The sequence below is a fragment of the Colletotrichum scovillei genome (assembly GCF_011075155.1).
Source record: "Colletotrichum scovillei strain TJNH1 chromosome Unknown Contig00007, whole genome shotgun sequence".
Lineage (NCBI taxonomy): Eukaryota > Fungi > Ascomycota > Sordariomycetes > Glomerellales > Glomerellaceae > Colletotrichum > Colletotrichum scovillei.
In genome coordinates this window covers 111,365-138,063 of record NW_023336265.1, presented here as the reverse complement: position 1 = coordinate 138,063, position 26,699 = coordinate 111,365, and the positions used below count along the sequence as shown (strand labels likewise).

At 50.3% G+C, this 26,699-nt stretch overlaps 8 protein-coding genes across 8 annotated transcripts; 3 read left to right on the top strand and 5 right to left on the bottom strand.

Annotated features, from left to right (window-relative positions):
- Positions 1–984: 984 nt before the first annotated feature.
- On the bottom strand, positions 985–2,081 carry HER10_EVM0009290 (isoflavone reductase; the record flags this gene model as incomplete). Its single annotated transcript, XM_035478781.1, has 4 exons — positions 985–1,437; positions 1,517–1,639; positions 1,707–1,991; positions 2,052–2,081. 4 exons carry the CDS (start codon positions 2,079–2,081, stop codon positions 985–987), a joined length of 891 nt encoding a protein of 296 aa, XP_035331714.1.
- A 980-nt stretch (positions 2,082–3,061) lies between these two features.
- HER10_EVM0002507 (TOXD protein) lies at positions 3,062–4,144 on the top strand (the record flags this gene model as incomplete). The annotated part of the gene is made up of 1 exon (XM_035472214.1): positions 3,062–4,144. One exon carries the CDS (start codon positions 3,062–3,064, stop codon positions 4,142–4,144), a length of 1,083 nt encoding a protein of 360 aa, XP_035331280.1.
- Positions 4,145–7,231: 3,087 nt separating this feature from the next.
- On the top strand, positions 7,232–9,700 carry HER10_EVM0007575 (uncharacterized protein; the record flags this gene model as incomplete). The annotated part of the gene is made up of 8 exons (XM_035477128.1): positions 7,232–7,370; positions 7,582–8,174; positions 8,246–8,312; positions 8,379–8,646; positions 8,703–8,802; positions 8,868–8,968; positions 9,040–9,301; positions 9,365–9,700. 8 exons carry the CDS (start codon positions 7,232–7,234, stop codon positions 9,698–9,700), a joined length of 1,866 nt encoding a protein of 621 aa, XP_035331601.1.
- Positions 9,701–9,876: 176 nt separating this feature from the next.
- Positions 9,877–12,381, bottom strand: HER10_EVM0001919 (FAD dependent oxidoreductase; the record flags this gene model as incomplete). The annotated part of the gene is made up of 2 exons (XM_035471651.1): positions 9,877–11,670; positions 11,731–12,381. The coding sequence occupies 2 exons, from the start codon at positions 12,379–12,381 to the stop codon at positions 9,877–9,879; spliced, it is 2,445 nt and encodes an 814-aa protein (XP_035331243.1).
- A 2,672-nt stretch (positions 12,382–15,053) lies between these two features.
- On the bottom strand, positions 15,054–17,556 carry HER10_EVM0001915 (uncharacterized protein). Its single transcript, XM_035471647.1, has 6 exons — positions 17,459–17,556; positions 17,273–17,381; positions 17,156–17,214; positions 16,659–17,098; positions 15,693–16,597; positions 15,054–15,637 (listed from the first exon to the last, which is right to left on the bottom strand). The coding sequence occupies exons 1-6, from the start codon at positions 17,536–17,538 to the stop codon at positions 15,077–15,079; spliced, it is 2,154 nt and encodes a 717-aa protein (XP_035331242.1). The 5' UTR covers positions 17,539–17,556; the 3' UTR covers positions 15,054–15,076.
- Positions 17,557–18,419: 863 nt separating this feature from the next.
- HER10_EVM0004831 (FAD dependent oxidoreductase) lies at positions 18,420–20,176 on the bottom strand. Its single transcript, XM_035474462.1, has 3 exons — positions 19,200–20,176; positions 18,855–19,098; positions 18,420–18,787 (listed from the first exon to the last, which is right to left on the bottom strand). The coding sequence occupies exons 1-3, from the start codon at positions 20,026–20,028 to the stop codon at positions 18,523–18,525; spliced, it is 1,338 nt and encodes a 445-aa protein (XP_035331437.1). The 5' UTR covers positions 20,029–20,176; the 3' UTR covers positions 18,420–18,522.
- A 1,262-nt stretch (positions 20,177–21,438) lies between these two features.
- Positions 21,439–23,242, top strand: HER10_EVM0007439 (Rieske domain-containing protein). Its single transcript, XM_035476994.1, has 2 exons — positions 21,439–22,605; positions 22,661–23,242. The coding sequence occupies exons 1-2, from the start codon at positions 21,782–21,784 to the stop codon at positions 23,112–23,114; spliced, it is 1,278 nt and encodes a 425-aa protein (XP_035331592.1). The 5' UTR covers positions 21,439–21,781; the 3' UTR covers positions 23,115–23,242.
- Positions 23,243–23,268: 26 nt separating this feature from the next.
- HER10_EVM0012310 (uncharacterized protein) lies at positions 23,269–25,136 on the bottom strand (the record flags this gene model as incomplete). Its single annotated transcript, XM_035481707.1, has 5 exons — positions 23,269–23,322; positions 23,581–24,194; positions 24,259–24,605; positions 24,671–24,951; positions 25,005–25,136. 5 exons carry the CDS (start codon positions 25,134–25,136, stop codon positions 23,269–23,271), a joined length of 1,428 nt encoding a protein of 475 aa, XP_035331915.1.
- Positions 25,137–26,699: the final 1,563 nt, after the last annotated feature.

Here is a 26,699-nt window from a genome sequence, read left to right as displayed (position 1 = left end):
CCCGGCAGTATTTGAATCCATTACCATGGATGATATGGATAAGCTTGCTCCGGGAGGCTTTGGCCTCGAAATTGGGGAGATGCACGCATACTCTATGGAGTTTGGGTACTGGGGAAATGATCCGTCGGTTATATACCCGGAGCAAGTAGGTGCACTATGGTTAAGATTCCCGAACGAGACGAAGCTAACTGTCATCATTATTCAGCTTGGCCTCAAGGGAGAGCTGACCACGATTGCGAATTACATCAAAGGAGAAGACTGGTCTGAACTGCTAGGCCGGCCTGAAATGGTTTGACGTATCAAAACTAGAGGGCCCTTTTCCCTCGTAAACTAGAATTTCATGTTGCTCTAGACATCTTTAGATGAGGTTAGTCTCATTGTATAAGGTACTTGTACTAGGTTCCCGGTGACGTGGGTTTGCCGTCTGTGGGATGAAAAGAGGCTCGAGCCCGCCGTAGTAACTGGAGTTATCTTGTCTGAATTTCAAGAAGATGAGATACTCATGGCTATTGAAGCGTTATGAACGTAGGTCACAAAAGGGGTATCGTTGAAGATCTGATGCAAGCCGGTATCGGTTGATCGATGCACCGATTGTCGCATCCCTCCAATTTGGCAGCCTGCTTCAGTCGAGCATAATTTCTTAGGGGGTTCTCTTCTGGAGCAATTCGGAAGCAGGCTTAAGTTCGAATGTAAAGCATAACAAGGGGACTCTGCATCTGACGTTGATGATCAACTTTGTAGAGTAATAAGGTTATGGATTTCAGTTCCCGTTTTGCATTGGGTAGAACTGTACGGACCTAGCAACGCCGTCTCTTTTCAAGACACCTTAGATGCACCGCGATTAAAAGACACAAATTTGAGGATTGAATTGATTGCTGGAAATAAAGTAGACAGCTACAAGATTAATGGGCACTGTTTTATTCAACAGTAGATTTGAGAGCGACTGGGGTTACAGTGCAATTGTACCCCCCTCTCAAATCAACATCACAGACTAAGCACAGACTTGACAGTCTCATCGATGCTCTCGGTCTTCAAACCTAAGCGGTCGTTCCAAATACCACCCTTGACGTGCGTATGGTCTTCAAGTCCGCCTTCCCCGAGCACCAACGCCATGATCACGGCCGCGCCACCTTCCATGATCTCCCCTTTTCCAAGTTTGGAGAATCCGTCTTCCCTGATCGCTTGTGAGCTGACTTCAACTGTTTTCCATTTCTCACCAGTCATTTTCTCAAGAGAGGCAAGAACCTCGAGTTGAGTAGTTGTGAATGATTCGGTAAAGACAAGCTGATTCTTGGTCTCGTCGGAATGCTTGAGGACGGCAACGATAGCCCGCCCTATTTGTGCCGTGTTACTTGTTGTGAATCGAGTCTCGCCGCCATCTACCAGAGTGGCAGTCTTGGTAGCAAGATTGAAGCCTGTCATCCCGAGTTTTAATCCCTAGAGCAGTCCAACAATGTCAGCAGTTAGACACCCTGAAAAGCCGCTGAAAACAATGAATACAGCTAGGAGGCCTTACCCAATCAAAGAAAGGCCCAGTAATGATGGCGGTCCAACTGAGAACATCCTCCTTGCTTGCGAGCCAGTCAAGGTGAGCCTTTTTTGGCTGGAAAAATGGGACGGCTGCAATAACTTCATCAGACTGTAGTTGATGTTAGTCAGGGGACGTGCATCTGGTGCTGCCTCGTCTGCACAGAGGAACCCCATACCGCAGAGTCGGATCCATATTCGCTGGGAATAAATCTCTTCACGCCTGCCTTTATGGCAGCCTCAACGATTTTCTGCTGCTCTCCAAGAGCCACAATCGGGAGCATGCTGACAACTGCATCTTGGCCAACAAGGATCTTGATCAGGGAATCCTCACTGTAGTCGGTTCTGACAACTTTAGCACCCGGGGGGAAGATTGCGGAAGATCCCTCGCGGCTTAGAATGGTCAAATCAAGGTCAGATTTGAGCAATTCAGGCAGAACGGCCGCGCCGACATTACCACTAGCCTGCACCCATACCTATCGTCAGCAGCCGTGGCAACGAGAGACATTGTTGTAGGAACTTACACCAACGAGAGTGACTTTTTTCAAAGACATTGCGTGAGGTTCAAAGTTGTTCAGGATGCAATAAAGATGCCGATGAAGAAGACAATGAGGCTGGTTATACCTTAGTATACGGAGGTTTATGGATGGGAGTTGAGGCCAAGATATTTATCATCTTCGGCCGTTTTGAAGACAAGCACCTCGCTGCATATACAAGCCTTGAGTGAGGTTCGGTACAAATGGCAAGGAATCAAAACACATGTAGCTTAACCTCTAAAACCGACTAGTCTTCATGGAATCTGCTATGGTGATCTGAAAATGGCCTTGACTTACAAATCCACACTCCTGTCTACCCCGTGTTCCTCCAGTAAATTTCCGGGGGCCGACGAAGGTCTGTAAGGTTATGGGACTCCATGTACATTGATGACCGCAAACAGGAATGCTTGCAGCTGCCTACAGTCGGCTCATCTAGTGTCCGCTAGTATACCACAAATGGAACGTGCTGGGTGCAGATGGGAGGGCAACCACTCGGCCGGGATGATTAGTAAACCACCAGTCTTTGAATATTTGTCCCGTCTTGAATCGGCTAATTCGTTTTTCCAGAGCCTCCTTTCTGAGAAAGCGGCCGCCCCAACGGGACAGATTACAATATACAAATGTTAGAGTATGAAGATGGCATAGGCTGTTGGATTGAGTCATCTCATGGACGGAAATCCAATTCGTCCGAGAGAATTCCACGCGCGAAATTTGATGTCGTGAAGAAACTCAAAGAACGTAGGCGGACCTTACAAACCGGCCTTTCTTTTTCTAAAGCCTGCCCACGCGTGTTCCTCATCTACTCGAGTATTTCAAACTCCAAGGCTCTCGAGTTTTCACCAATCTGTTTGGTCATTTCTGCCTTCCTTTCGAGTGTTCTTGTCCTCCATGCCTCAATCTCACGCTTTTCTGGACAACCGAACACTCCTATCAAGACAATAGAAATTGAAAAAAGGTCCGACACTTGTCTATCCATCGGATCTGTTCGACTCTTCAAAATGAAGGCTTTGGTGTCAAATCGTAGCACACCCGCACGAATCTTCAACCTTACCTCGGGAAAGTCCATCTTCAAGGGAGCCCACGTAATCGACGTACCAAAGCCTGTCATCACTGGCCAAGAGATACTGGTCAAGGTGCATTCTGTGGCTCTCAATCCGAGCGACTACAAGCATATTGACGTCATCTCCCCCAAGAACTGCATCGTTGGATGCGACTACGCAGGAGAGGTGATTGAAGTTGGCAAGTCCGCCGTAGAGTCATGGAAGGTGGGAGATCGTGTAGCGGGTGTTGTCCATGGCGGCTTGCATCACGATAGGGGCGCGTTCGCAGAATACCTCAAGGCCGAAGCAGATCTGGCGTGGAAGATTCCCCAAGGCATCTCGGACGAGGCTGCAGCGACCTACGGTGTCTCAGCAGTCACTGCCGTGTTGGCGATGAATGTGCATCTTGGACTTCCGTGGCCTGATGAGGCAAAGCAAAAGCCCGAAGCATCTACACCGCGACGGACCGTTTTCATCTACGCAGGTTCAACAAGCGTCGGCCTCTTTGCCATCCAGCTCGCCAAGTTAGCGGGCTGCACCGTGGTCACAACAGCATCTCCACATTCTAATGATCTCGTCAAGAGCTATGGAGCCGACCACGTTTTCAACTACAGATCGGAGAATTGGGTACAGGAAGTCGTATCGGCTTTCCCAGACATCAGCCTGGCTCTGGACTGTATCTCAGAAAAGGGCACTGGTCCTCTGACGGCCAAAGTACTGCAGGCCAAGGGTGGCAAGGTTGTCACGCTGCTTGATCAAGGAGAGTCAAAGGTTCCAGGTGTCAAGTATGACATGATCATGCTTTATACGGTCTTTGGCAAAGAGTTTGCCTGGTTGCCGCCAATTGGACCCAAGTTCCCGGTCGATTTAGAACATCGACAGGCTCTCGCGCGGTTCTACGCAATACTTCCAAGGCTCACTGAGGTTTTAAGACCTCCCCCTATCAAACAGATTGGTGGTGGTATTGATATTTTGCTGGAGGAGTTAGACCAGTTGCGCAAGGGGAAGGTATCCGGGAAGAAGTTGGTCGTTAGGTTTTAGTGGAAGAATAAATTACTTGATCAGAGTGGCAATATCACCTAGAGCCGAGGGTGTGATTTACCAATGCATGTCAGGGTGTAGTGATGGAACTAGCTAGGTGATCAATGATGTATTGACCGGCATTCCACTCTGCCCCCTCACTAGATACGTTACGTTCACATCAGTCCTGCCTCCCTCCTGATATCCTAAGCTCCGAAGACTCTCGTTATTCATGTCAATCATAACCCGACTGATACAAGTTCTCGCAGAAATCTCGGCAACTCGTGTTCGATCAGTTCCCAGGACCAAGACGTGAAACAATCATGGGAAGCAGTAATCGATCAACATCGAAGTCTTCCCCAGTTGATTTCCCTCGCTTTCTCAAAGCCGGAGCCACAACAAGGCGGACTGGTTGATCTCGTCTCCCCGCCTCATCGTCTCCTTCCCATTCCATTTGCTCGGGATCAAAGGTCATCGGTGTCTCGTAAGTGATCCAATCCACACGCGCAACTTGTCTATAGATTTCCTTATCGAGAGCTAGAGCCTCATGCAGAATCCTCTCAAGCTCTAAACCCAGCTCATCATTCTCAATAATGATGATGGAAGCAACTGCATCCACTATACCGGATGCCGTATCTCGTACCGTGTTTCCAATGAACCGCCTGACTGCGGATTCTTTCTTCGCGTCGATGGTGTGCAGGATCATACTTGTCGTCTGTGTACTCCACATTTGGAAACTCCGACAGGACTCGACGTCAAAACTGGCAATTGGACATCTCTCTTGGTTGCAATTCATTTCAGTAAAATGTCTCAACGTGAGAATGGGACGAATCCTATACTCCTACCTTGTCTCATGTGGTTATTCAAGACTTGAATGGCCCCAGATAGTTTGGATCCTGTCCAAAGGTATCGACCGAATATCTCTGCGGTGAGAATTTCCCACAGATATGCTTGAATAACGCTCGAGCGTCTGTTTCCAGACTTTAGTAGGGCGTTTTGTACTGTTGTATCATGAACAACAGGGCCGAAGTAATGCAAGAATCTGGATCCTCTGGGTTCGCGGACTGAATCCCGGGGTCTCATCTTGCCCTCAAAATTCCGGATCGCAAGGTCTCGAATATTGTATCGTAGTCTGGTGGCCAGTTCCACCAAGTGCCGATCTGCCACTTCATAAAGTCCTCCTTTTTGTGACATCTTCAGCCTGTTTAGCTCCTTAGCTGTCTGCTTCCAGCGTTTACGCATATCAGCGAGATCGGCATCTTTTCGCTGCAGCTCGACTTGCAAAGACTCTAGTGTGACCTCCTTCTCATCTAATCCATCCTTCATTCCTTCATGTTCACTTCTTTCAGGGTTTGGCCTCTGATCCCATGTGTGACCCAAGCTATTCAGGTCTAGTTCGGCCGAGGATTCCGATTGCCGAATTGAATTGGTATCAATTGTAGACTGCAGGAGTTCAATCTTCAGGTTAGCAAGATCCATCAGTTCCAGGCTTGTTACTTTCTTCTGTTCATTGTAATATAGAACAGCACGTAGTATTTACAGATCTTGATGACTTTCCGCTCCTCCAAGTCAACGGAGGACTTCCGGCTGCCTCTGTGTCGAAGTAATCTTGCTCCTGAAAGTTGTCGTGGCGGGGAAGCTCCCTCTTTGAAGTCGATCGTTCACCATCTCGTGGCCATGTTCGACGAGCTTGCGGTCGGCTAGATGAGTTGTAGACATTCGAACTCTTTTCTGTCATGATGAAAAGGCTGGGACAAAGATGTGAAAGGTTCCGTTGACTTGAGAATGAACTCGGCAGTGTTGAGAAAGAAGAAGATTGGGTATGATCTCGTCCTTGTAGCTTCTAAGAAGCATAGGTGTCAGTTTGTTTCGCCGAAGGTAATGGCAGCTAATGGGTCATGAAGGAGCTTCAGCTCGGCGCAAATTTGGATACGCTGGCTCTCCTTAAACCAACGGCGGAGGATCATCATTCCGCGGGGGACAAACAAACCAAGTTAGCCCTGGAATTTTATTGGTAATCCCGGTCGGTTGCCTTGGTGAGCCTCGCCTACTAGTATGAACATTCTCAATTCTTTAGATGAAGTTGGTGTGGCACCCCTTGCGTGCATTACGAGGCAAAATCAATTCGGTAGACGGCCGTTAGACCGGGCACAGTCACACAAAAAGCCTCCAAATTCGAGTAGGCTTCCTCTTTCATTGTACTCTCGGCGTTCTGATTGATCAATTACGAGTCGCCAAGCGCCAAATGACCTGGCTGCAGGTCAGCTCCTATTCACCGAACTTTTTTTGTGGTGTGATGCAGCAGGCTCAGCGGCGTTTAGGCTTGTCGGGTCAGCAAACGGCGCCGTTGATTCCGTCGCCTGACGAATTTGATCCTACAGCACGGGATGGAAGAAACTCGTTGAGTGTGCCAGAGTTTTCCATACTCAAGAATGCTGCATGGGACTGCGTCTCAAACCTCAGATCTGTGAAATTGACAACCTGAAGGCAAGGGAGGTATGCATCAGAAAATTTGCAGCTGAAATTTGCCGGAACAGTCGTTTCTAGCCAGGTCAGAACTTTTTGAGGCGAACAAGAACTGTTACCGGCATAGACTCGTGCCGAAGCGCCGAGAAGGGGAAAATGCAAGGTTCATGACATGTCGATTCAGGTGAGAGTCTGTTCAAGAACCAACACGTACAGCCTGGCAGTCTTCTGTCTGCATCGGTGATGTTTCCAGGATCCAAACAATACACAGTAATTGGAGAACACCGATCACTTCCAGCAGTAAAATAGGCGTAGCTATAGTACAACTGATATATGTAATTGTCCAAAACAGCATCTGCCAAAGAAATCTATGGGGATTCAAACTATCTAGATAAACCATGCCTTAAATTTCGATCATTTAGTAACAGCTTTCGTGGCGGAGGTAATTTTGTTTCATTGTGGTACTTGTGGAAAAGATCAGGACGGTGGTCAGCCTGAAATGCAGGCGCCCGCCCCCAAAGAAAATCTTTAGCATAGCCTGCCTTGACGGACACATCTATCTTCTGAGCACTCGCCTGCAGGCCGCCAACATACGTTGAATATTCCTCTCTGTCGACCATAAAAGGCAGCAAAGTTTCCACAATGACCAGCCTCGAATGTGAATCATTGGACACCGATCTGCATCTAGGCCTTCTACTTACTACTCTTGACGTGCTCCATATAGTTCATCAACAAAGCATTACATCTGCTCATGCGACCCTCGTACAATATCCAAGTGCAGGTTAGTCTTCAACGCAATACTCCTTCCAACGAAACATAATCTCACAGTGGGCAGAGGAGGGTATCAAATGGTGAGGAAGATGATGACTTACTTGTCATTGGAATTGACTTTGGGACGACGTATGTAAACTTAGTCTCCCTTTCTCCTCAGAATTTGGACTTGAGAATATTCTTTTTAACGAAGTGATTCTCACTTAGTTACTCTGGGGTAGCTTGGGCTACGACTGAAGAATTCGAAAACGACCACATCAACATCATCACCACCTGGCCTGGTAAGGGTCCTGAAGAAGGCAAAGCCCCAACAGAGCTTTACTACGAAGACGAAACGATGATGTGGGGATATGATATACCTGATGATGCAGACCCAATCCGCTGGTTCAAACTACTCCTCCTCAAAGACGAAGATCTTGGCCCTGAACTTTGCGCATCTGAATTCATCTTGCGAGGCAAGAGGATGCTGAGAGATTCTGGGAAGACTGCCATTGCGCTTGTGGCGGATTTTCTGCGGGCACTCTTCAATCACACGATGTATACCATTACTAAGGCGAGAGGGAAAGAAGTCGTCGACGCCATGAGACTGCACATAGTCATCACAGTACCTGCCATCTGGAAGGGTTATGCGAGGCAGGCAATGGAGACAGCCGCTGAGCAGGCAGGAATTCTCTATTCACGGGTGGCAGGAGAAACTAGATTGACTCTGGCACCTGAGCCCGAAGCCGCGGCTTTGTCAACTTTGAGCGAGCCAGGCCGAAAGGTGGGCAAGAACGATGTGTACATCATTTGCGATGCTGGTGGTGGTACGGTGGTAAGTGTAAACTCTCCTCGATGTTTCGATTATTGGCCCCGTCTATGTTTGATGTATCTGATTATCATTAGGATCTCATTAGCTACCAAATCGATCAGACCAAACCCATATCGATGCAAGAAGCAGTGGAAGGAACAGGTAACACCATTCATATAACTGAGATTGGTCGGCTTAGAATAAAAGCTGACAACGCCTACTTACTAGGTAGCCTTTGTGGTGGCATCTTCATTGACGAAGCCTTTGAGAGAGCGTGCAAAGCTCGCTTAGGCTCAAGATGGAACCATCTGAGTGACACTGGGAAGAAGAGAATCATGAAAAATGAGTGGGAGGCACTCATCAAACCAACTTTCGTACCCAATCTTACCCATCGAGAATACATTGTTGAAATACCAGCCGAAGCTTTCAGCGAGTTCAATCTCAACGACTTCTGCAAAGAGCCAATCATCAAGAACGGAAGGATTCATTTCAAGGAGTAAGTAAACCAAACCTTGAATAACGTCGTTATCAATTAGCTGAGTGTAGAAACAGAACCAACATCCAAAGAGCCTTCATAGACTCTTTTGAAGGGATTGATGAGCTGGTTGCGAAGCAGATCAGAATGGCGACGAGGTCTGGCTTGACAATTACCGTAAGCCGAAAACAAGATATCAGTCGTAAAATGTTTGAATCACTGACCTGTGCTTCCCTACGTAGGGAATCATTCTTGTCGGAGGATTAGGCGCCAGTCCATACCTGTATGACCATCTCAAGGAGCAGCATGGGATGAAAGTCCTGCAGTCGGGGGGTATACAGCCGTAAGTGGCTGTTCATTACTTCATATGTAGTATTTAAAGAGCGTACCAATTAAGGCTGATATCGTGCATAGAAGAACCGCAATCTGCAGAGGCGCAGTCCATAAGGGATTTCTTGATGGCTACCGAGCTGAAGATCAAACCCTTATTAAACGTCCTGATTACAGAACTAAGGTGCCTACTATTGAGGTGACCTCGACAGTATCAAGATCAAGCTACGGAGTTACTTACCGAGCGGAGTTTGATCGGGAGAAGCACCTTCAAGAAGACAAAGAGTACGATGTCTACTTGGGGGTCTGGAGAGCCAAGAATCAAATGCACTGGTACCTGAGAAAAGTAAATCTCCCGCATATATGACCCTGGCGGAACACCAAATTCACACTTTAAACTTCTTTATAGGGCGAAATTGTTTCTCAGAAGGAACCAGTACGATTCACCTATTATGAGATTTATAAAGAAGACGTCGGAGGTCATTTTTCTGTTGGCATCTGCGAATGCGATGCGGCGGAAGTGCCAGATCGGCGCACATTTCAGGTCAATGACTTTTGCTACATTGATTGCAAGCTCGACGTTCCGTTTTCCAGTTTGCCTGACATCATGACTATTGATGGTACGATGGCTAAGAAGATGACTTATGTGGTAGAGATGATACCATCGGGAGCATCTGTGGAGTTTACTGTCTATATCGATGGTAGGAAACAGGGTAGTCACAACGCCTGCGTCAGGTTTGAGTGATACCTGTCTTTCCCATAATGTAGAGTCCTCTGCTTAGATATTTCTCAGTTCCAGAAGCTTCGCATGTAAGATAGTCCTCATAATGCGCACACATTACTATTATTGAAAGTTCATTTGATTCATCATTATGCAAAGTAGTGCCCGTAAAACGCCCCATACGCCTACCCATCAACTGATTACAACCTCGACTTCATAACGATCCGCTTTGGTGATGAGATAGCCGTCTGCTCACTCACTTGTGCCTTACGAAGTGGTTCCGTCGCCACAGTTGCCTCAATCCTCCTTCCAAAATACTCAATCTCCACGACGTCGCCCTCTTCCACACTGCTTGGCAAATACGTATAGGCAATGGGCTTCCCGATTGTGTAGCCAAACGCGGCATTCGTGACGTACCCGACTGCTTTTCCATCGAGTAACACGGGCTCCTTACCAAGAACAACGGAGCTCCCGTCATTGATTGTAAGACAACGGAGTTGCTTGTTGACCTTAGTTTTTGCAAGGCGCTTGATGGCGTCATGACCGACATATCCTTCCTTGCTGAAGTCGACGGCAAAATCAAGACCGGCTTCAAAGGGAGTGTGCTCGGTGGTCACATCGACACCGTACGTCCTAAATCCAGTTTCGAGGCGCAGGGCACTGAAGGCGCTGCGACCTGCGGCGATGACTCCATGGGGCTGACCAGCCTTCCAAAGAGTATCCCACAGACGCAGGCCGTTTTCTGCACTGGTGTAAATCTCCCAGCCGGGTTCACCAACAAATGATAGGCTCACGACAGTAACCGGGAGACCAGCAATGATGGCTGTCTTGACCTGCGAGTGAGGCATGTCTTTGAGGTTGTCTGAGCTGATACCAGTGATGATGTCGGCGGCGCGGGGTCCCCAGAGACCAATGCCACTCGTACCTCCGGTGGTTTCGCGGACATGAACGAACTGGGCCGGCGACGCCTTGACTTGGAGACGAGCCTCTCGTTCCAAGTAAGCAAGGTCAACGGGGCCATTGACTGCAAGCTGGAATGTGTCTTCGCGAAGCCTGGCAACAAAGATGTCGCTGAGAACACCACCTTCGTCATCAAGGAGAAGTGTAAAGGTGACATTACCCGGCGCCGTGTCGATATTGCTCGTGGTTAGCCGTTGAAGAAGCTTGGCTGATCCGGGTCCAGAAACTTCCAGCCGGCGGATTGGCGTGAGATCGTACATTGCAGCCGCTGTCCGTGTCTTCCAGGCTTCTGCGGCAGCAATGTCGGAGTAGTACCTCGCTGACCAGGTATCACGCTTCTTTGGCTTCCACTTGTCAGGCAGCTGGCTGACAAGCGCCGCGTTGGCTTCGAACCACTGCGGACGCTCCCATCCCCCTGCCTCGAGGAAGTAAGCGCCGAGTTCCTTCTGGCGGGAGTGAAACGGGCTGACGCGGAGGTTGCGCGGTGACTCGCGCGGCTGAAGAGGGTGCAAGATGTCATAAACTTCGACAAAATTCCGCGTAGAGACCTCCTTGACGTACTCGGGCGCGAGTTGAATTTGTTCAAAGCGAGAAATGTCGCACTCTCCGAGATCGACCTCGGACTTTCCAGTGGTCAGAAGCTGGGCTACCGCGCGAGCAACACCGGCGGAGTGTGTCACCCAGACTGCTTCTGCGACGAAGAACCCTTCCAAATTGGGTGCTCTACCGACGAGAGGACCACCGTCTGGAGTGAAAGACATGATGCCGTTGAAGCCGTATTCGATCTCCGTTTCGGCAAGGGCAGGGAGAAGTTTCTTTGTGAGTTCCCATGCCGGCTTGAAGTCATCTGGGGTAAAGTCTAGACGCGATGGCATGTTGTGCTCATCGACATGCTTGGGCGTCTCGCCAAGCGAGGCAGCGACCACGGGAAGAGGGCGGTGGCCGTAGTAGCCAATACCATACTGTTCACCATGTTCGCGGTAGTAAAGATCCCGGTCCTGGTGGCGAAGAATGGGTAGTTGAGCGCCGTTCACCTCAAGCTTCTTCCCCTTCTGCGCTGGCACGGGGGTCGTCTTTGCGTACTGGTGGCCGACGGGCAGCAGTGGGATCGGTAGATCGATCATGGCACCGACCTCAACGCCCCACAGGCCGGCACATGCGATGACGAGATCGGCGGGAATCGCACCGTTCTTCGTCTCGACGCCTGTGACTCGGCCCTGGCTCCGCGTGATGCCCGTGACCGGGGTGTGCTCAAGATAACGGACACCGGCTTTCCGAGTGCGCTCGATAAGCACTTGAACTGCGCGAGCAGCCAATGCAAGACCATCGGTTGGAATGTGCAGGCCGCCAAGAACCACGTCTGTGCTGATAAGGGGGTAAAGCTTCTTGACCTCGTCGGCGGTGAGCAGATTGGCCTCGATGCCCCAGGAGGAGGCATAACCGTGTTTCCTCTTGAGTTCTTCGAGTCTCTCTGGCGTTTCTGCCACTTCAAGGCCGCCGACTTGGTTGAAGCATTCTATTGAGAGCAGCTTTTGTACCGTGTATTTTGCAAAGGAGCTCATAGTCTTGGAACCCGTAGTTTGGAACACAAGACCGGGGGCATGAGATGTTGAGCCACCCGGCATGGCCAATGGCCCCTGTTCGACCACTGTGATGTTGGTCCACCCCCGCGAGACCAGCTCATCAGCGATGTTGGTACCAACTATGCCGGCCCCGATAATGACGACGCGCTGTGAGGGATCCATGATGTATGTGTGTGTATGTGTGAGTCCTTCTTGTCTGGTGACAAGGGAAAGGAGATGTAAATAATAATGATGTATTCCGGGTTTAGAAAAACTCTTCTGGTGATAACCCCTCAAGATGATAGCATCGTGTACAGTTGCAAGACGGCTTATAAGTCACCCATGCCCGTCTGCGATACCCCAATTCAGTCTAGCCTCATTGTCGGTGTGGAGAACCTGGAGAACAGACATGGAGCTTGCTATAGATAGCAGCACCGTAGATGTGGCCCGGAGAGCCCAAGACGACGGTCACATGATCGGTTTCTTGAAGCCGATGCCGTCCGTGTTGGCCGATGCCACGCGCCCCAAAGGAACCCAAACACACTTCACACCTCCATGATATTGATCCATCAACACCACGTTCCCAAAGGCTTATCGCCACATAGACTCACTTGCGCTTGATTCGGTCATGATATGGTCACCTTCGCAACCAGAGGAAGATAGCGGGCGCAACCAGCTTGCTGCGCTTGCACTTGGAACTTGGCCTCTCGAAAACATTCACCATTGTTTTGCAATACCAACCCCCTAGGGTTGGACGAGCGAGGCCGGCTCACATCAGCCGGGGGGAGGGGTGCTTCGTGCTCTCTGCTCCGAACTCGGCCACTGCGCCGGTGCCCTCCCCTCCCCCGGCCACCATAACCTTCGGGTGTTTGGCCTTATCAGGGTCATCGTGATCGCGATATGTCTGATGCTCTTTATGGATCATCGCGAGAAAGATAACGTTTCGAGAGTTGGAAGGAAGATGACTCTTTGACGTTCCATCTACTGTTGGGCATCAACCGGTTTGCTACCACGCTCCGATGTTGGACATCCACCCCCTCCTGCATCGCCTCCCATCATCACATAGTGCAGCTTGTGATCGTTCGCGCATCTTCCTTCACCGTAGCCGTTGTGCAATCACCATGACCCAAACGTGCAGCCAAGAGCCCCGACGCGCAAACCAGCTCCTCTCAATCGGACCCTTCACTGTGCTTGCAAAGTTGCGATAACCGCAATCTCTTCAGGCAAGGTGCCGTTCATCCAATTCCCGACTATTACGATACCAGACTCTGCTATAAGCAAGTGTCGGTGAGAGTCTGGCCAACCGGCCGCCGGGAAATCGTCCGAAAAGTCAACGATCACACGCAAGCAATTGGACTATCATGACAGAACTCGATATCAGCATCGCATTGGTTTCCACCGAGTCGGGCTCATGTCGAAACGAGCCAAAACACGACTGCACACCTTCTGAGGATCCCGTCACCCCGTGAATGGGAAGAATGGAAACCTTCCATGTAGTCGTCGTGACCCCGAATTCCTTGTCGCCCTCAAGTCCCAACCTTGTCGTTTGCCCACCACACTTGGCGTTACGGATCGTGCGCTGGCAAGTCAGTCGGCGGGGGTGGGATGTTTGGCGCACCAAAGCTGACATTCGGAGTGTCTTGCCCGCTTGAGTCATGCTATCGCAGCTCGCTCTTATGCGACGTGGGGATAACAAGTGAGCAGAACAACGCGTCCTAAGTACCCTATTGATCGTCAAGAGCGGATTATTCGAACTCAGAAGAAGATCGTCATTGACCTCTTTGGCGCTTCGTTGTCAGCCTGGGTGGCAAGTGCTTTGCACCGGATTCCATGACAGAGGAAGAAGCGGCCCATGGCAGTCGGTATCCGGCTTCCACAAGACAGGGGGAACCGCCATCTCCAAAACGGTAAGGCTATAAATGCTACTGTGCAGCAAAAACGGTTTGGCTCAGGACCCTGATTCTTGGCATGCGTGGGAAAGGGAAAGCTAGGCGCTTGAGGAGGGGGTGAAGAAGACTAGCCGTTGGGGGCAGACGAACACCTCTTCGAGTCTCTGTTTCCCTCCTGCCGAATAATAAGCCAGACGGGCGGCAAGCTTGTGCGCGCCAGCCAAATCAAATGAGCGAATGTGTGTCCTGTCATACCCAACTGAACTCGTGAGGGTCGGCATGTTCGGGGCCAAGGAGACTGACCCATCGAGCAGTCTAGAACGATCTTGGTCGGACGGGACATGACCTATCACTCCGAAGCCTTTTCTAACCGCTCTGCAACCCTAACGAGCCAGGCTACCCGGCTACCCCATCCGTGACATCCCCGATTTGCCTTTATCCAAAAAGTCCGTCTAAAACGAGAGCTTGATCCCTGCCTACTCCCCCGCATGATCCACCGCAGTCGGGGGCTCACCAAGGAAGCGCCGTTCCAAGTCCGTAAGCCGCCTGGCGTCGCGTTTGCAAGGGCTGTAGGTTTTTCCTCGGTGACTTACCTGAGGTGAGGTGGTTCACATTACCTAAGAATTATCCCATCGTGGCCTCTTGCTTGGCGTTTTGATGGCCTCGTGTCACCGTGTCTGTCCGGTGACGGATCCCTACGATAAACATCAAGGACGAATCAATGACTCGAGCATCGTGTGTCACCTTGTTTTGCGCCTTTCAATCCATGCCACAAGGGGGCCTGAAGGATAGTCTTGTTCACGACATGACACTACCTGATCATGCTGCTCACAGAGGTCTACCATGGCTGCTCAGCTTTGTAACAAAACAAACATTTGAGTGACTGTTTCGCACATCAAGAAGACACAAGACATGAAGTCAACAAGGTGTTATATACGTGCTTATCACTGGATAGAAACCGGAATTGTGTGGCGAAACATTGTTCATTGCTAAAATTGATTAAATATGATATTGTTGAAGTTTTCCCCTTCCCACCATGCGTTGCCCGGTTCCGATTGCGGGTAGCTCATATCCCCAATGCCCACGAGCTGCGAGGGGTCCGCGTATAGCCATGGCGTGGTATTAAAGGTCAGGCTGTCAATCTGCTCCACGGTCGGCGGGTCAAAAACTGCGGCTCGTGACGTAGACGACGACGAAGAGGATGTCGCTGTTGAATTCGCCGGATTAGAGGAAACGTTGTGCGTCCTCTTGTATGTCGACGTCGGCGCCTCTTGCCCACCGTCTGCAATATTGATGGTGATCTCCGGAGATGTGGCGACAATGATTTCGAGGGTTGAGCTGTCGCTAGTATCAACGGGCGGTACGGCAGGTGTGAGTGATGCGTCTAGGAGGCCGGCGGTTGGGATTTCCTGACAGTCGGTTGTAGAGTTGAATTGAAGAATCTCCCACATTAAAGGAACGCTTAGGTAGATTTTAGAAGGCATCCAGTCTTCTACGTCCATATTCTCGGTTCCTGCAGCAATGCGGGTCATCCTGTCGAGGTTACGGTCCTAGACATCATGGTCAACCATGAAGAACGTCATGCGCGACTGTCTTCCTACTCACCAATGCGCCACAGGCTGCCGAACAAGGAATGAAGCTCTTTAAGAATCTTCTGCACTTAGCAAAGTCCGTATTAGACTTGTGCTTTAACCTCGCCGCCGCCGCGCAGCAATAGTAAAGGTGGACCGTTGCAGCAATAGCAGCGACATGCCCAAAGAAAGGGTCTACCAGCGGCACCTGCTTGTCGACAACCATGTCAATCATCCGGACAATCCAAGTGGCGTGGAGCAGCGCTTGTTCTGAAGACCTCCTCCAGAATGTGTTTGGGATTCCGAGGTTCGGGTTATGCTGGGCTCCAACAATGTAGAGAAACGGATGATTCAGGACTGTGGGTATCGCATGGTAGGTGAATTGCTCCTTTAACCATGGCGCCCAGTAGTCCCGGTTCACCTTGAGTTCGTCGATTTTCCGTTCGTAAAATTTGACAGAGTCATAACGGTGGCACATGGGTATCCTGTTCTCGGTCTCCATAAAGTCCGAGAGGACTTTGGCGTAGGTAGAGTCATGCCGCCATGGTTCCTTGAGGATGTTGCGTGAGCAATCCGAGACATACTTCCTAACTTGGCTCCAAACCCATCCTAGGCAGACACTCGTGTTCCAGATGCCCGTCTCGCCAGGAGAAGAGGTCCCGAGGTCATCTCGTGGTAGTGGTGGTGCCTTGCATGAGTCCTGCTCCGACTGGCTTCCGCTTGACGGAAGAGTTGGCCGACGCACGTCGTTGGGAAAGCTCAATAATCCATCCTGGCGGCCGTAGGACTGCTCCAGTAATTGGAGGCTCCAGAAAAGCCTCTTCTTCCGGTCCGTTGTGGAATCATCCACCGCATAAACAGATTCCATGTCAAGCATAGCTGACCGGCACAGCTGAAGCGAAAGTCCCAGGTGAAATTGGCCCAGGTGCACATTGCCGTCTGTAAGATCAGTTTCCTATTTCAATCATATCACGACGACGCTCTACGCTGAGGTACTTACCTATGAAAGAGGCGTAAGACAAAAGACATAAACTCTCTATTGTGGTGATGTCCACCGTGCCATTCGCAATTCGAAGCATAATGAGTGTCTTTGCGTTACTGCTGAAGAGCTGCATGTGATCGCGTTGCTCAGAGAACCGCGATGTCAGCGCTAGGATACTGCTGGCGAGCTCTTCTGGCAAAGAGTCGTAGTCGCCGACTTCATCTCTCTCAAAACACCAGATCGGTTGTCGATGGCAGTACTTGAAGTAGAGATTGATGCCCGTCGCCATATCATCTGGGTCAAAGACGACAGAATTGCTGTTGTCGGTCGGGTAGTCTTGACGATTTCTCCGAGATGGTGGCGTTGCTGAAAATGACTTTTCCGACGCATCGGTGACTTCTTCGAACGTTGCCTGCTGTTGTGTTTGTGGTTGTCCTTGACGAGCGTGGTGGTTCGGTCTAAGAACCCGGTCAGATGGTCTGAACGAAGCATGTTCGCGTGCGGTGTCGTATTACAAGCCCCCTCCACTGAGGAGGAGATCCAGTTTCTCTTCCAAAGTTTGCAGTCTCTCATCCTATCGGTGGTAAGGCGTCTGATATCAGTAGGGGCAAGAGTGTTTATGGCATGCATACCGATCTTCCGCTTTGCGAAGGTCTCACCGCAGGGTAAGAGCATGACTGAGACAGCCGGACGCAACTCGAGCACGCCGGCTTCTCACCCGGGCACCGCGTCTTTTTTCTCCTGTACGGCGCGAACAAGCGTCAGCGAGCAACCCCATCACAAAAAGAAATGAATTCCTGTTGGCAAAAGCGGCAGACCTGCAAGTGAGGCAGGCATGATGTGAGCGTCTTCTCCCCCTCAAGCTGGCCGAACTGATGGAGCCCTCCTCTGGCGGCATGACATTGACGAATCTCACGGCCCTGGGAAGAAGACACGAGCAGCACTGCAAAAGGGTCCCGGAAGCGTACATGCCTCCACTAAATACTTTCGAAATTATAAACACCCCTTGCCACGAACCCCGCACCGTACGGACTAAACCGATGAGGGGCGCCCCGTCACCATGCATCCCCCTCCTAGTCTAACCCCCCTAGGTAAGCCAACCCCTCGATAAGGGACGGAAAGCATAAACAATAAGAGTCAGGAGAGATAAGAAGGACCGCTTAAGACTATATCCTTGTCACGTGGCCTGCCTACCAAAGTATTCACTGACAATTCGGGAAGCCGACCTTCCGAGATCGACAACTTCATCGTGATCTTCAACCTCCATCATCAAGCCACCAAGTTAGAAGCCATAGACGAACTATATTTGCCAGTAAGTTATCTTGCAAAGTAGCGAATCCAATCCAGTCAGCCTGCTCCTCTTTCCAGACTAATGGGGTTCTTGTTTGATCGTCTGGTCGGCGTGTTCACTAATAGTTGGTGGTAGGGGTAAGGTACCCTACTTGTGTTACACGGCTGAGCCCAAAGTCAATAACGGTTTGGAGGTCCCATGCTTGATCTCTAGCTCGGTGCCTGACCGTAGGGAGAAATGGTGTCTCGGACTTCGGTAAAAGAAAGAAAGAGAGAATGATGTGACTTCACCTACCGCGCGGAGAAGCTAAATGCCCGTTAGCATGCAGACTGACAATGCGACACCTCTAATAGGCTGTCTCTGCTTTAGCCACGACGACTTGTCCTCGGCATGCAAATATCGTGCCTAACTGAGAACCCACCTGTCATGAATCATCGTGTTTCCAGTGTTTTGTGCACGCGGTGACGTGAAGAGTGGGAACCAGTATCCTTTCATGAAACCTTGGATTACCAAGTCAACTCCACTAAGCATGTATGTACGCCGTTGATCTATGCCGATGCAGCTACATATGAAACCCAAATGCCTCACATATCACAACCTCGCTACCGGGTCCACAAGGTCGGTCAACTCAGAGTTGGGATACTCTGGGTTCTGGAGATGATCCGGGCGCTCACGATCCCACGCCCACCTCGTCTTCAGCTCTGGCGATAGCGAGTCTTCCAGCATCTGGATCACGTACTTGCCAAGTACAGGGAAAAACTTGAAGCCGTGGAATGAACCACACGTGGCGAGATACAGACCCTTGGCCGCCGAGTGCGGAGAGATGATGAAGTCTGAGCTAGTTGTGAAGGCGTCCCTAAATGCACGGTAAGCACGCTGTTTTGGGACCCAGAACATGGCTTGACCGTTGACGAGAGACTTACCAGCAGATCCGGTGCTTTGTCATCTTCCAGTTTGCGCTCTTTTTCCCGTACCACAGATTGCGCTGCTCAATGATATCTTCTTTGAGCTGGCGAGACACCTTCCACTGGCTGTAATCTTTTGCCGGTGGAGGCGCTGAGACGTGGCGACCAGGGAGGATTTCTTTGGTATTTGAGAAGATCTTGGATCCCCACCACTTGAGTTCTCTGTCCTTCGTCGGCGGAATGCTTCCAATAAAGGGCTTGCCTGTTTCAATTGTGAGTCACTTTCCCCGCCTAGTCGCAAGGCGGAAGGAGAAAGAGGCGTGAAGCTGTTGACAAAGACAAAAACAGAGAGAGAAAGCCTACCATGTCCTGTGTACCCCTGGAACCCAACGGGCATGTCGGCATATTTCTTGTATTCCTCTTCGTCAAGCTCTGCCATACCAGTGGTAATTCCGGCGGCCAGAATACGGTCGCCGGCTCGGAGGTTGCTCAGGCCGCTCTTTGCGGCACTCAACTCTAGCAACTTTGGCGTGTAAGCGCCCGTAGAGAGAATAGTGTGTTCCGCAGTCAGAATTTCCCCCGTCGTCATCTTGATACCTGTGCAGTTGCCACGCTGGTCAAATTCCAGAGAAGCAGTTTCAGCCGTCACATACTTGACGCCCAATTTGATGGATTCGCGAGTGACAGCTCTTAAGCAGTCACCAGCAGCCGCCCAACCGCTCGCCCGGTTGACAAGAACTTCTTTGGCTCCAGAGTAGTCAGCATCCTCGAAAAGACCATTGTACAATTTACGGGCTTCAGAGATGGGCAAGGCAATAATATCGTCTTTGCGGCCGAGCTTCTTGTGGTGGTCTATAACATTCTGGGCGTAGTCGCTTCGGCAGATCCAGTAAACACCCGTTTGGTGGAAATAGGGCTGCCAGAGAGGGTCGTTCTTGAAAGTGTCTTGGGCCTCCAGGGCTAGCTGACAGTAGGTAAAGTCGTCGTAGTCGGCGCGGACCACCTTGTTCCAGTCCCATGAGGCGGCCACGCGCTCATCGGCGTCGAATGCATCCTTGTCGACCAGGGTCACGGATGCATCGGGGTACTTCTTGATAAGATGATAGGCGGTAGACACACCAAACACGCCAGCGCCGACAATGAGATAGGAGGGTTTGCTCTGGTCCATTTTGTTGAAAAAGTAGAATGACATGGATCGGCCAGAAGGGGGGGGGAAGAAGTTGGTCAAAAGGGGACTCTTGCAGCCAAGCAGAACAGAGATCTCTTCCGACTATGGAGGTTCCCAGGACGGCACAGAGAGACGGAAACAAATAAGTCGAGTGTTACCTTGAATACCTTGCATCGTCACTTTCACGGAGCGAGAAGACGGTTTACTTATCGGTTACCCGTGTGGACTCCCCCGCCTCCAAGAGCGGAAGGGGTCCCGATGTCGGCTGAGACTCCGATTACCGATCACGTGACGAATCAAGTTATCCGGGGACCGGCTTGTTTTGTGTGGTGTATTCCTCTCTATCATCCAAAACATGAGCATCACCAGATCGTGATCCTCGCGTTCTGGAATAGAAACACTGCAATGCAAGTTTATCTTGTAGGTCGAAGACGGACAATGGGCCTTGGCTGACCTTTTGAGTTACTTCGGTTAGATGTTCCATAACTCATGGGCAAAGACCAGGGATGCCCCCGGATGAAGCACGATAAGACACTGGGACCCAGTATAAGCCGGGCAACGATCCTTACCAGAATCTCCCTGAGTTAGTCGTTTTCTCCATACACTAGACAGCAGATATGGTCAACACCATGACGATAGATACGGGAATCCTCGGTGTGCCTGTATGGTATGACTTGACCAGGTGGTTGACTCGTTGACAGCTGTGCCCTACATCATGGATCAACAATGTAGTGCAAAGTGCCGGTCTGGTACCGAGCGTGACAGGCACTTGGACTTGATGCACGGCGGCCAACGCACGAAGGGTATCCGGACTAGTGCGCCGACGGTGTCACATACGCCGAGCCGCCACACATGGTACGTCTGGAGCGCAGAGTGCAGCGAATGGGACGAACACAGTGCTACATTGATGCCAATGGAACCAAGGGCATTACGTTGTTGGCATCGAGGATGGCCAGCGGCTGGAAAACGACGTGTAACTATCGGGTGCCAATGGAGTCAAAACCGCCTGGGCGTTCACGAGGCGGGGTCTGGGGCACTACCCAATGAAGAATGCACAGTGAAAAGTTTCCAGATTGGGAAAGGATACTCGTTAGTGGCAGATATGTGACAGATACTGACTCCACCGACTGGGGGAGCTTCTGAGGGTGATGACTGGTCGAAGCTGTGATAAGCAGGGATGAGCAACCTTAAGTCTGTGTGTACGGAGTAGAGATGGACCGGATCTTCATGGGAGGATGTCCAGCTCAAAACACGGGTAGGGAGAGTCTAGACTCCTGGGGGTGGGCGCTGCATCAAGCAATGCATCATGATGAATCTTATCTCCACTGCCCTCAAGGACCCCCAGTTCGCCCAGAACTCTACCATCATAGCGCGGCTCGGTCCGTATATCCCACCCCATGGTGTTTGGAGTGCGAATCGGTCCGCGTGAGATGTGTTTGCCGGTCATGTGATCGGTATTCACGACCGCATCAACAGCCACCTGATGGCTATGGGTGTCCGGAATTGTCAGAGGCGTTCGGTGTGCGACATCGAGCACCGGCCGGCCCAAACGATGGTTTCCAGTCCAAGAGATAGGAAAGGGCGAAACACGGACGCAGTCGACCGGCCAGGGCTTATCATGGCTATATAGAAGGACTGCCATCTCGGTTCATAGAGTTGTAGATAACCCAAATCAGACCACAATCATCAGATTACAACTACCGAGCATCAGCTCCAGTTCCCCAGCTCTCATCGTTTCCAACGAGCTATCATTTCACACAGATTTGTGGATTTAGCAATGTCACTTTTCAAGAACTACTTTGGCCTCGGCGGCTCCAAGCCTGCTGCCCAGGATGAAAAGACCCCTGTCAGAGCCCTTCCTGCCTCCTGGTACACCTCTCAAGAAATGTATGAGCTTGAACGCCGTGCCATCTTCTCCAGAAAGTGGCTCCTCACTACACACAAGGCCCGAATCCCCAACCCGGGTGATTGGGTCCGCTACGATGTTGCCGGCTATCAATTCATCATTGTCCAAGACCGAAAGGGAAACATCAACGCCATGCACAACATTTGCCGGCACCGAGCTTTCCCCGTTGTGACCAAGGAAGAGGGAAACAGCTACGTCTTCTCCTGCAAGTACCATGGCTGGTCCTACGGTCTGGCAGGCAACTTGGCCAAGGCTCCTGGATACCAGGAGCTCGCGGGCTTCGATAAGTCTCAGAACAACCTTTTCCCCATCCACGTTCACGTCGACCGCAACGGCTTTATCTGGGTCAACCTTGATGCTGCCGAGAAGCCCGAGATTGCTTGGAACGACGATTTCCTCGGCATCGACGAACAGGAGAGATTCGAGCATTACAACTTTGAGGACTACGTCTTTGACCACCACTGGGAGATGGAGGGAGAGTGGAACTGGAAGATCCTGGCCGACAACTACAACGAGTGCTATCACTGCCCGACCGCCCACCCAGATATCCCTTCCATCGCAGACCTAAACTCCTACTTCGTCAACACTCAGAACGCATACATTCAGCACTTTGGCCAGCCCACACCTGAGCAGATTGCCAAGGGCTTCCGTGTCGCTGCTACCTACTTCTGGCCCAACGCCTCCATGAACGTTTCGTAAGTTATACAAATACTCATTAAACTTTTGATGCTTTGCTAACATCTCTTCAAGACCACACTTCTTCTTCATCCAACGATTCGTTCCTGACGGCCCTTCCAAGTCCCAGATGCGCTATGAGGTCTACCGCAACAAGAACTCTAGCGACGAGGACTTCAACGTCATTAGTGACATGTACAAGCGCATCATGTCCGAGGACAAGTACCTCTGCGCCAACGCCCAGAAGAACATCAACGCTGGCATCTTTGTCAACGGCGAGCTCCACCCTGAGATGGAGAAGGGTCCTCTCTTCTTCCAGAAGACCGTGCGCGAGATCATCACCGAGCACTGGAAGAAAGAGCAACAATCCGGCAGCGAGATCTGGCCGGCGCAGCAGCAGGTGCCAAAGACAGCTACGGCGAGCCAGAGTGACTCACAGCTTTGTGCGGCGATCGACTGCTGTAGTAGAGGCAAGGGTAGGATGGACGACAACAAGAAGATGTGTCTTGATGAGGCGATTGCATTCTAATTTGAAGTTGTTGGGAGGTAGAAGCTAGAAGGACTGGAGGCGTTGATCATGGGGAGACTTCAGCATCTCACCCTTGGCGTTGGACATTGATAGCATTCATTTTACCACATCTTAGTTAATTGGGCGAAATTGACACTTTGCATTTTCTCGATGACTAGTTGCCGATATGCTGTCGCCTCTGATCGAAGTTCCAGATGATTTTGTGGTTCTCATATTTCAAGTGATCAAGAAGACATTCTTCTGCACATGCGTTTAAGAGTGATCTGTACTTGAAACTTGCCTGACCTCATCTTCCATTATCGCCCAATGATAGCTCATGACTAATTCTACTCCTGCGACATAGGTCTCGATGGTGGTGGCTTTGTGGATTGTAATAATCCAAGCCTCACCATTCATGGATTATGTGATATTTGCCCTATATCGGGGGCATTACTCATTGGAGAGAGGCTCTCAAAGCACCTCATACTTGCTCCCCCTTGCTCTGAATCGCAACTCTCTCGACACCCAGATCACTCTCAGTCTCATCTGAATTATTCAGAGTCTCCTCTTCGCCTTGGTTCCAGTTACCAAAAACGGCAAGCAGCGTGAAAGGAATAGTAACAGCCCAAAGAGAGAATCCCAAAATCATTTGGTTCTTATTGGGCCAGTGTGTTGCGCCAACGGCGTAGGCAATTGTACTGCCTATCGATTCCCACGATCGTAAGATTCCCGTGGTGCGCGCGATATCACCATCACCCTGAGCGCCCTTGATCTCAGCCATCAGCCAGTAGATATATGTCTGCAACATCTCATAAAAGAACTTGAAGAACATGTAGACTGTAAATGCAGAGTTGAAGAATGGACCATCACCGAGGTCGAAAGACGGCGGGTCCTCCATGCGGGATAGGCGTGTCTCAATGATGGCATTCCAAATCCATGCGGTCGAGATGAAAACGAGAATTATGATGTAGACGACTTTGGATTTGGCAGAGCGTTCAAATCGTTTGACGTCCAAAATTGCGCCGGTGGTTATGTTCGCGGCGGCACCGACAATGGCTGTCAGGAATGATGCCAAGGCTCTGGACCGGACGGTGAAGTACGCTTTTCGATTTAATGTTAGTTACTTACATGGCCATGAATAAACGTTCCTATGTCAGAGACGTACTTGTAAGATAATTTCCTTGGTAGGTTGTGCCGAACTGGCCAGCCAAGAAAACGGGTATAAGCAGCAACATGTACTTGTTCTTTAGCTGTTTCCAAATGGCCCTAGCTTCGATGGCGAAGTTGGTCTGCTTCATGTATGGAATCTTTGTACCATCGGTTCTGATAACTTTCTGGGGTTGCGATAGCAGTAAAGCAGCGGGTGCTCCCAACGATGAGATGGCAACTAAGCCGAGATACGTTGTGTAGGTGACCTTGCCCTTTTCGGCTGTCTTGATATTCAGCGCCAAGGAGATTGCGCCGCCAACGAGGGGTCCCATTTGTCGAATACCCATCCAGATTCCGACGTAACTAAGGGGCTTTTTGTCAGTCGGTAGCTACCCATGTGTTAAAGAGCCCGACCGGAAAGAACTCACCGGCCTCTCTTCTCCGCCTCAGGATAGCCGACGGCAATGGCTGCCTCACTCGCCCACAACAGTGATGCTCCGATGCCGCAAAGCCCGGCACCAAGCAGTAAAAACCACTCGTTTCCATAGCGGTTGTTGCAGTAAAGCCCTGCCGCGTAGGGAGTGTAGAATGCCGCGCCGATGAAAAGAGTCCATTTTGCTGTAATCTTATTCGTGATACCTCCTGCAATGAAACATCCCACAGACATGAGTCCGTATGTAAGAGAGTTGGCGGCATTGTTCAAGAGAGGCTAACAGGACTTCTTAGCAGGTGAAGTACGATTCAGTAAAGACTGAGACTTACAGATGCGTTTCCGCCAGCCCCGAGATTGTTCAATGCCGTCCAAATTCCTGGCTCACAAAATGCTACAATACCAACAATGATGATCTGAAAAAGACATGATCGGTAGACCTGACCCAATCGCTCGAGAGCCATAATGATTTGATACTTTAGTGATTCGGATAAGAGGTACGAAGATTGAGACCGCTCTCGAGAAAGTTGAGAATACACTTAGCATTTTCAGTTAGCAGCAGTTAGCTGAGTTTATCACCCGTGAGCACCCTCAGGTTGGCAAGCACGTCAGGCTCCATAGGAATTCGGAATTTCAGAGTTTGCATCAATACTGCAGAGTTATGGGCAAGTCAAGATAACAAGAGCAGCACGCAATTGTGAAAGTGGGCGTGGTAAGCTGCTTCAAAACACCAAGCTTCAATTCCCCGGCACTACGTAGGATCAAAGGTGGACGCAGACGAGCAGGGCTGGCATTAACCGTGACGATTGGATCCACATTAACACTGCCGAAGTTGACCCCGAAGTTTCGATAAGATGAAATGGCCAACTGAAAGCGACGAGCTACAGATATTGGGTATAACATTAAGGTAACAAGCGTGAAACTCCACGATCACGCCATGCCCCACGCAGATGGTGTTGGCACTGGAACTTAACTAATCATAGTGCTGACTTTGACTCCGCTTCAGGACAAGATGTGATACCTAGCTTCTCAGGAAATACTGTCAATGCTTCCAGCTTTCTATAATAAATTCATAGTTGCTAAATGCCATCTGCATGATTACTTACTTTTGTTCCAAGCAAGCAGCGAGGTCATCAAGGATTGCATATCTACCTCTGAAAATCTTTGCGCGGGGACATGGCATATAGTTCTGCACGGATATCCTCAGTCAAGTATTACAAAACACGGATGAGTCTTCAACATTGTGAATGCTTCCTACCTAATTGCATGCCCTCAGCTGGCACCCCGCGACGTCCATGGCATCGCCGAGCAACTCTGTGATCAAAATTCGTACCAACTACTTACTACACACATAAGATGCAAGCATAATTATTGACGTCAGAATGGACTAATTGAATATCTCTCTAATTAGGCTGAAAGGTGGCAATCACTGGTTTGGTACATAAACATCAGAAAGGGCATCCCAGAGATCCCCAAAGCTAGATTTGTTGGCGCGATGGTAGCTTGAACGTGAGACATCTTCCGATCGAAAGCATCATCATGAAGTTTTGAGATCAATATAATAGTAGAATGTAATCTCAAAACTCACACCTGCTAATTGCATCACATGGCCTGGCCTATGAAGGCGTGGGCGGTGTTAGTTGTTGCAGTTATGACAATTTGTAAGGGAAGGTAGCTTGTGGCTGGGCCCGGCTCAATCGAGCGGTGGGGTGGTGAGGCTGGTGCACTTGTGGCGATGCAGATTTGTCAACTGATTATATAAGCAAGTTATCGCCATCTGGTGTTTGGCTTCAACTGCAGCAGACAAACCCCGAACGCGCTGTATCAACAAACCTCATCTACCGTACCTCAGTTTGCGGTTGCAAATGAACCTTTCCTGGCCAACTACCTCTCTTACTCGAGTGCTCAAGAAAACATTCAACCAATGTGGACTATAGTTCGAAGCAATTGGCACCGCGCGTCCCGGACGCGTACCACCTTGACTTTTGACAGTCGACCAGGAATGGAAGAATGGCAACTTGAAAATC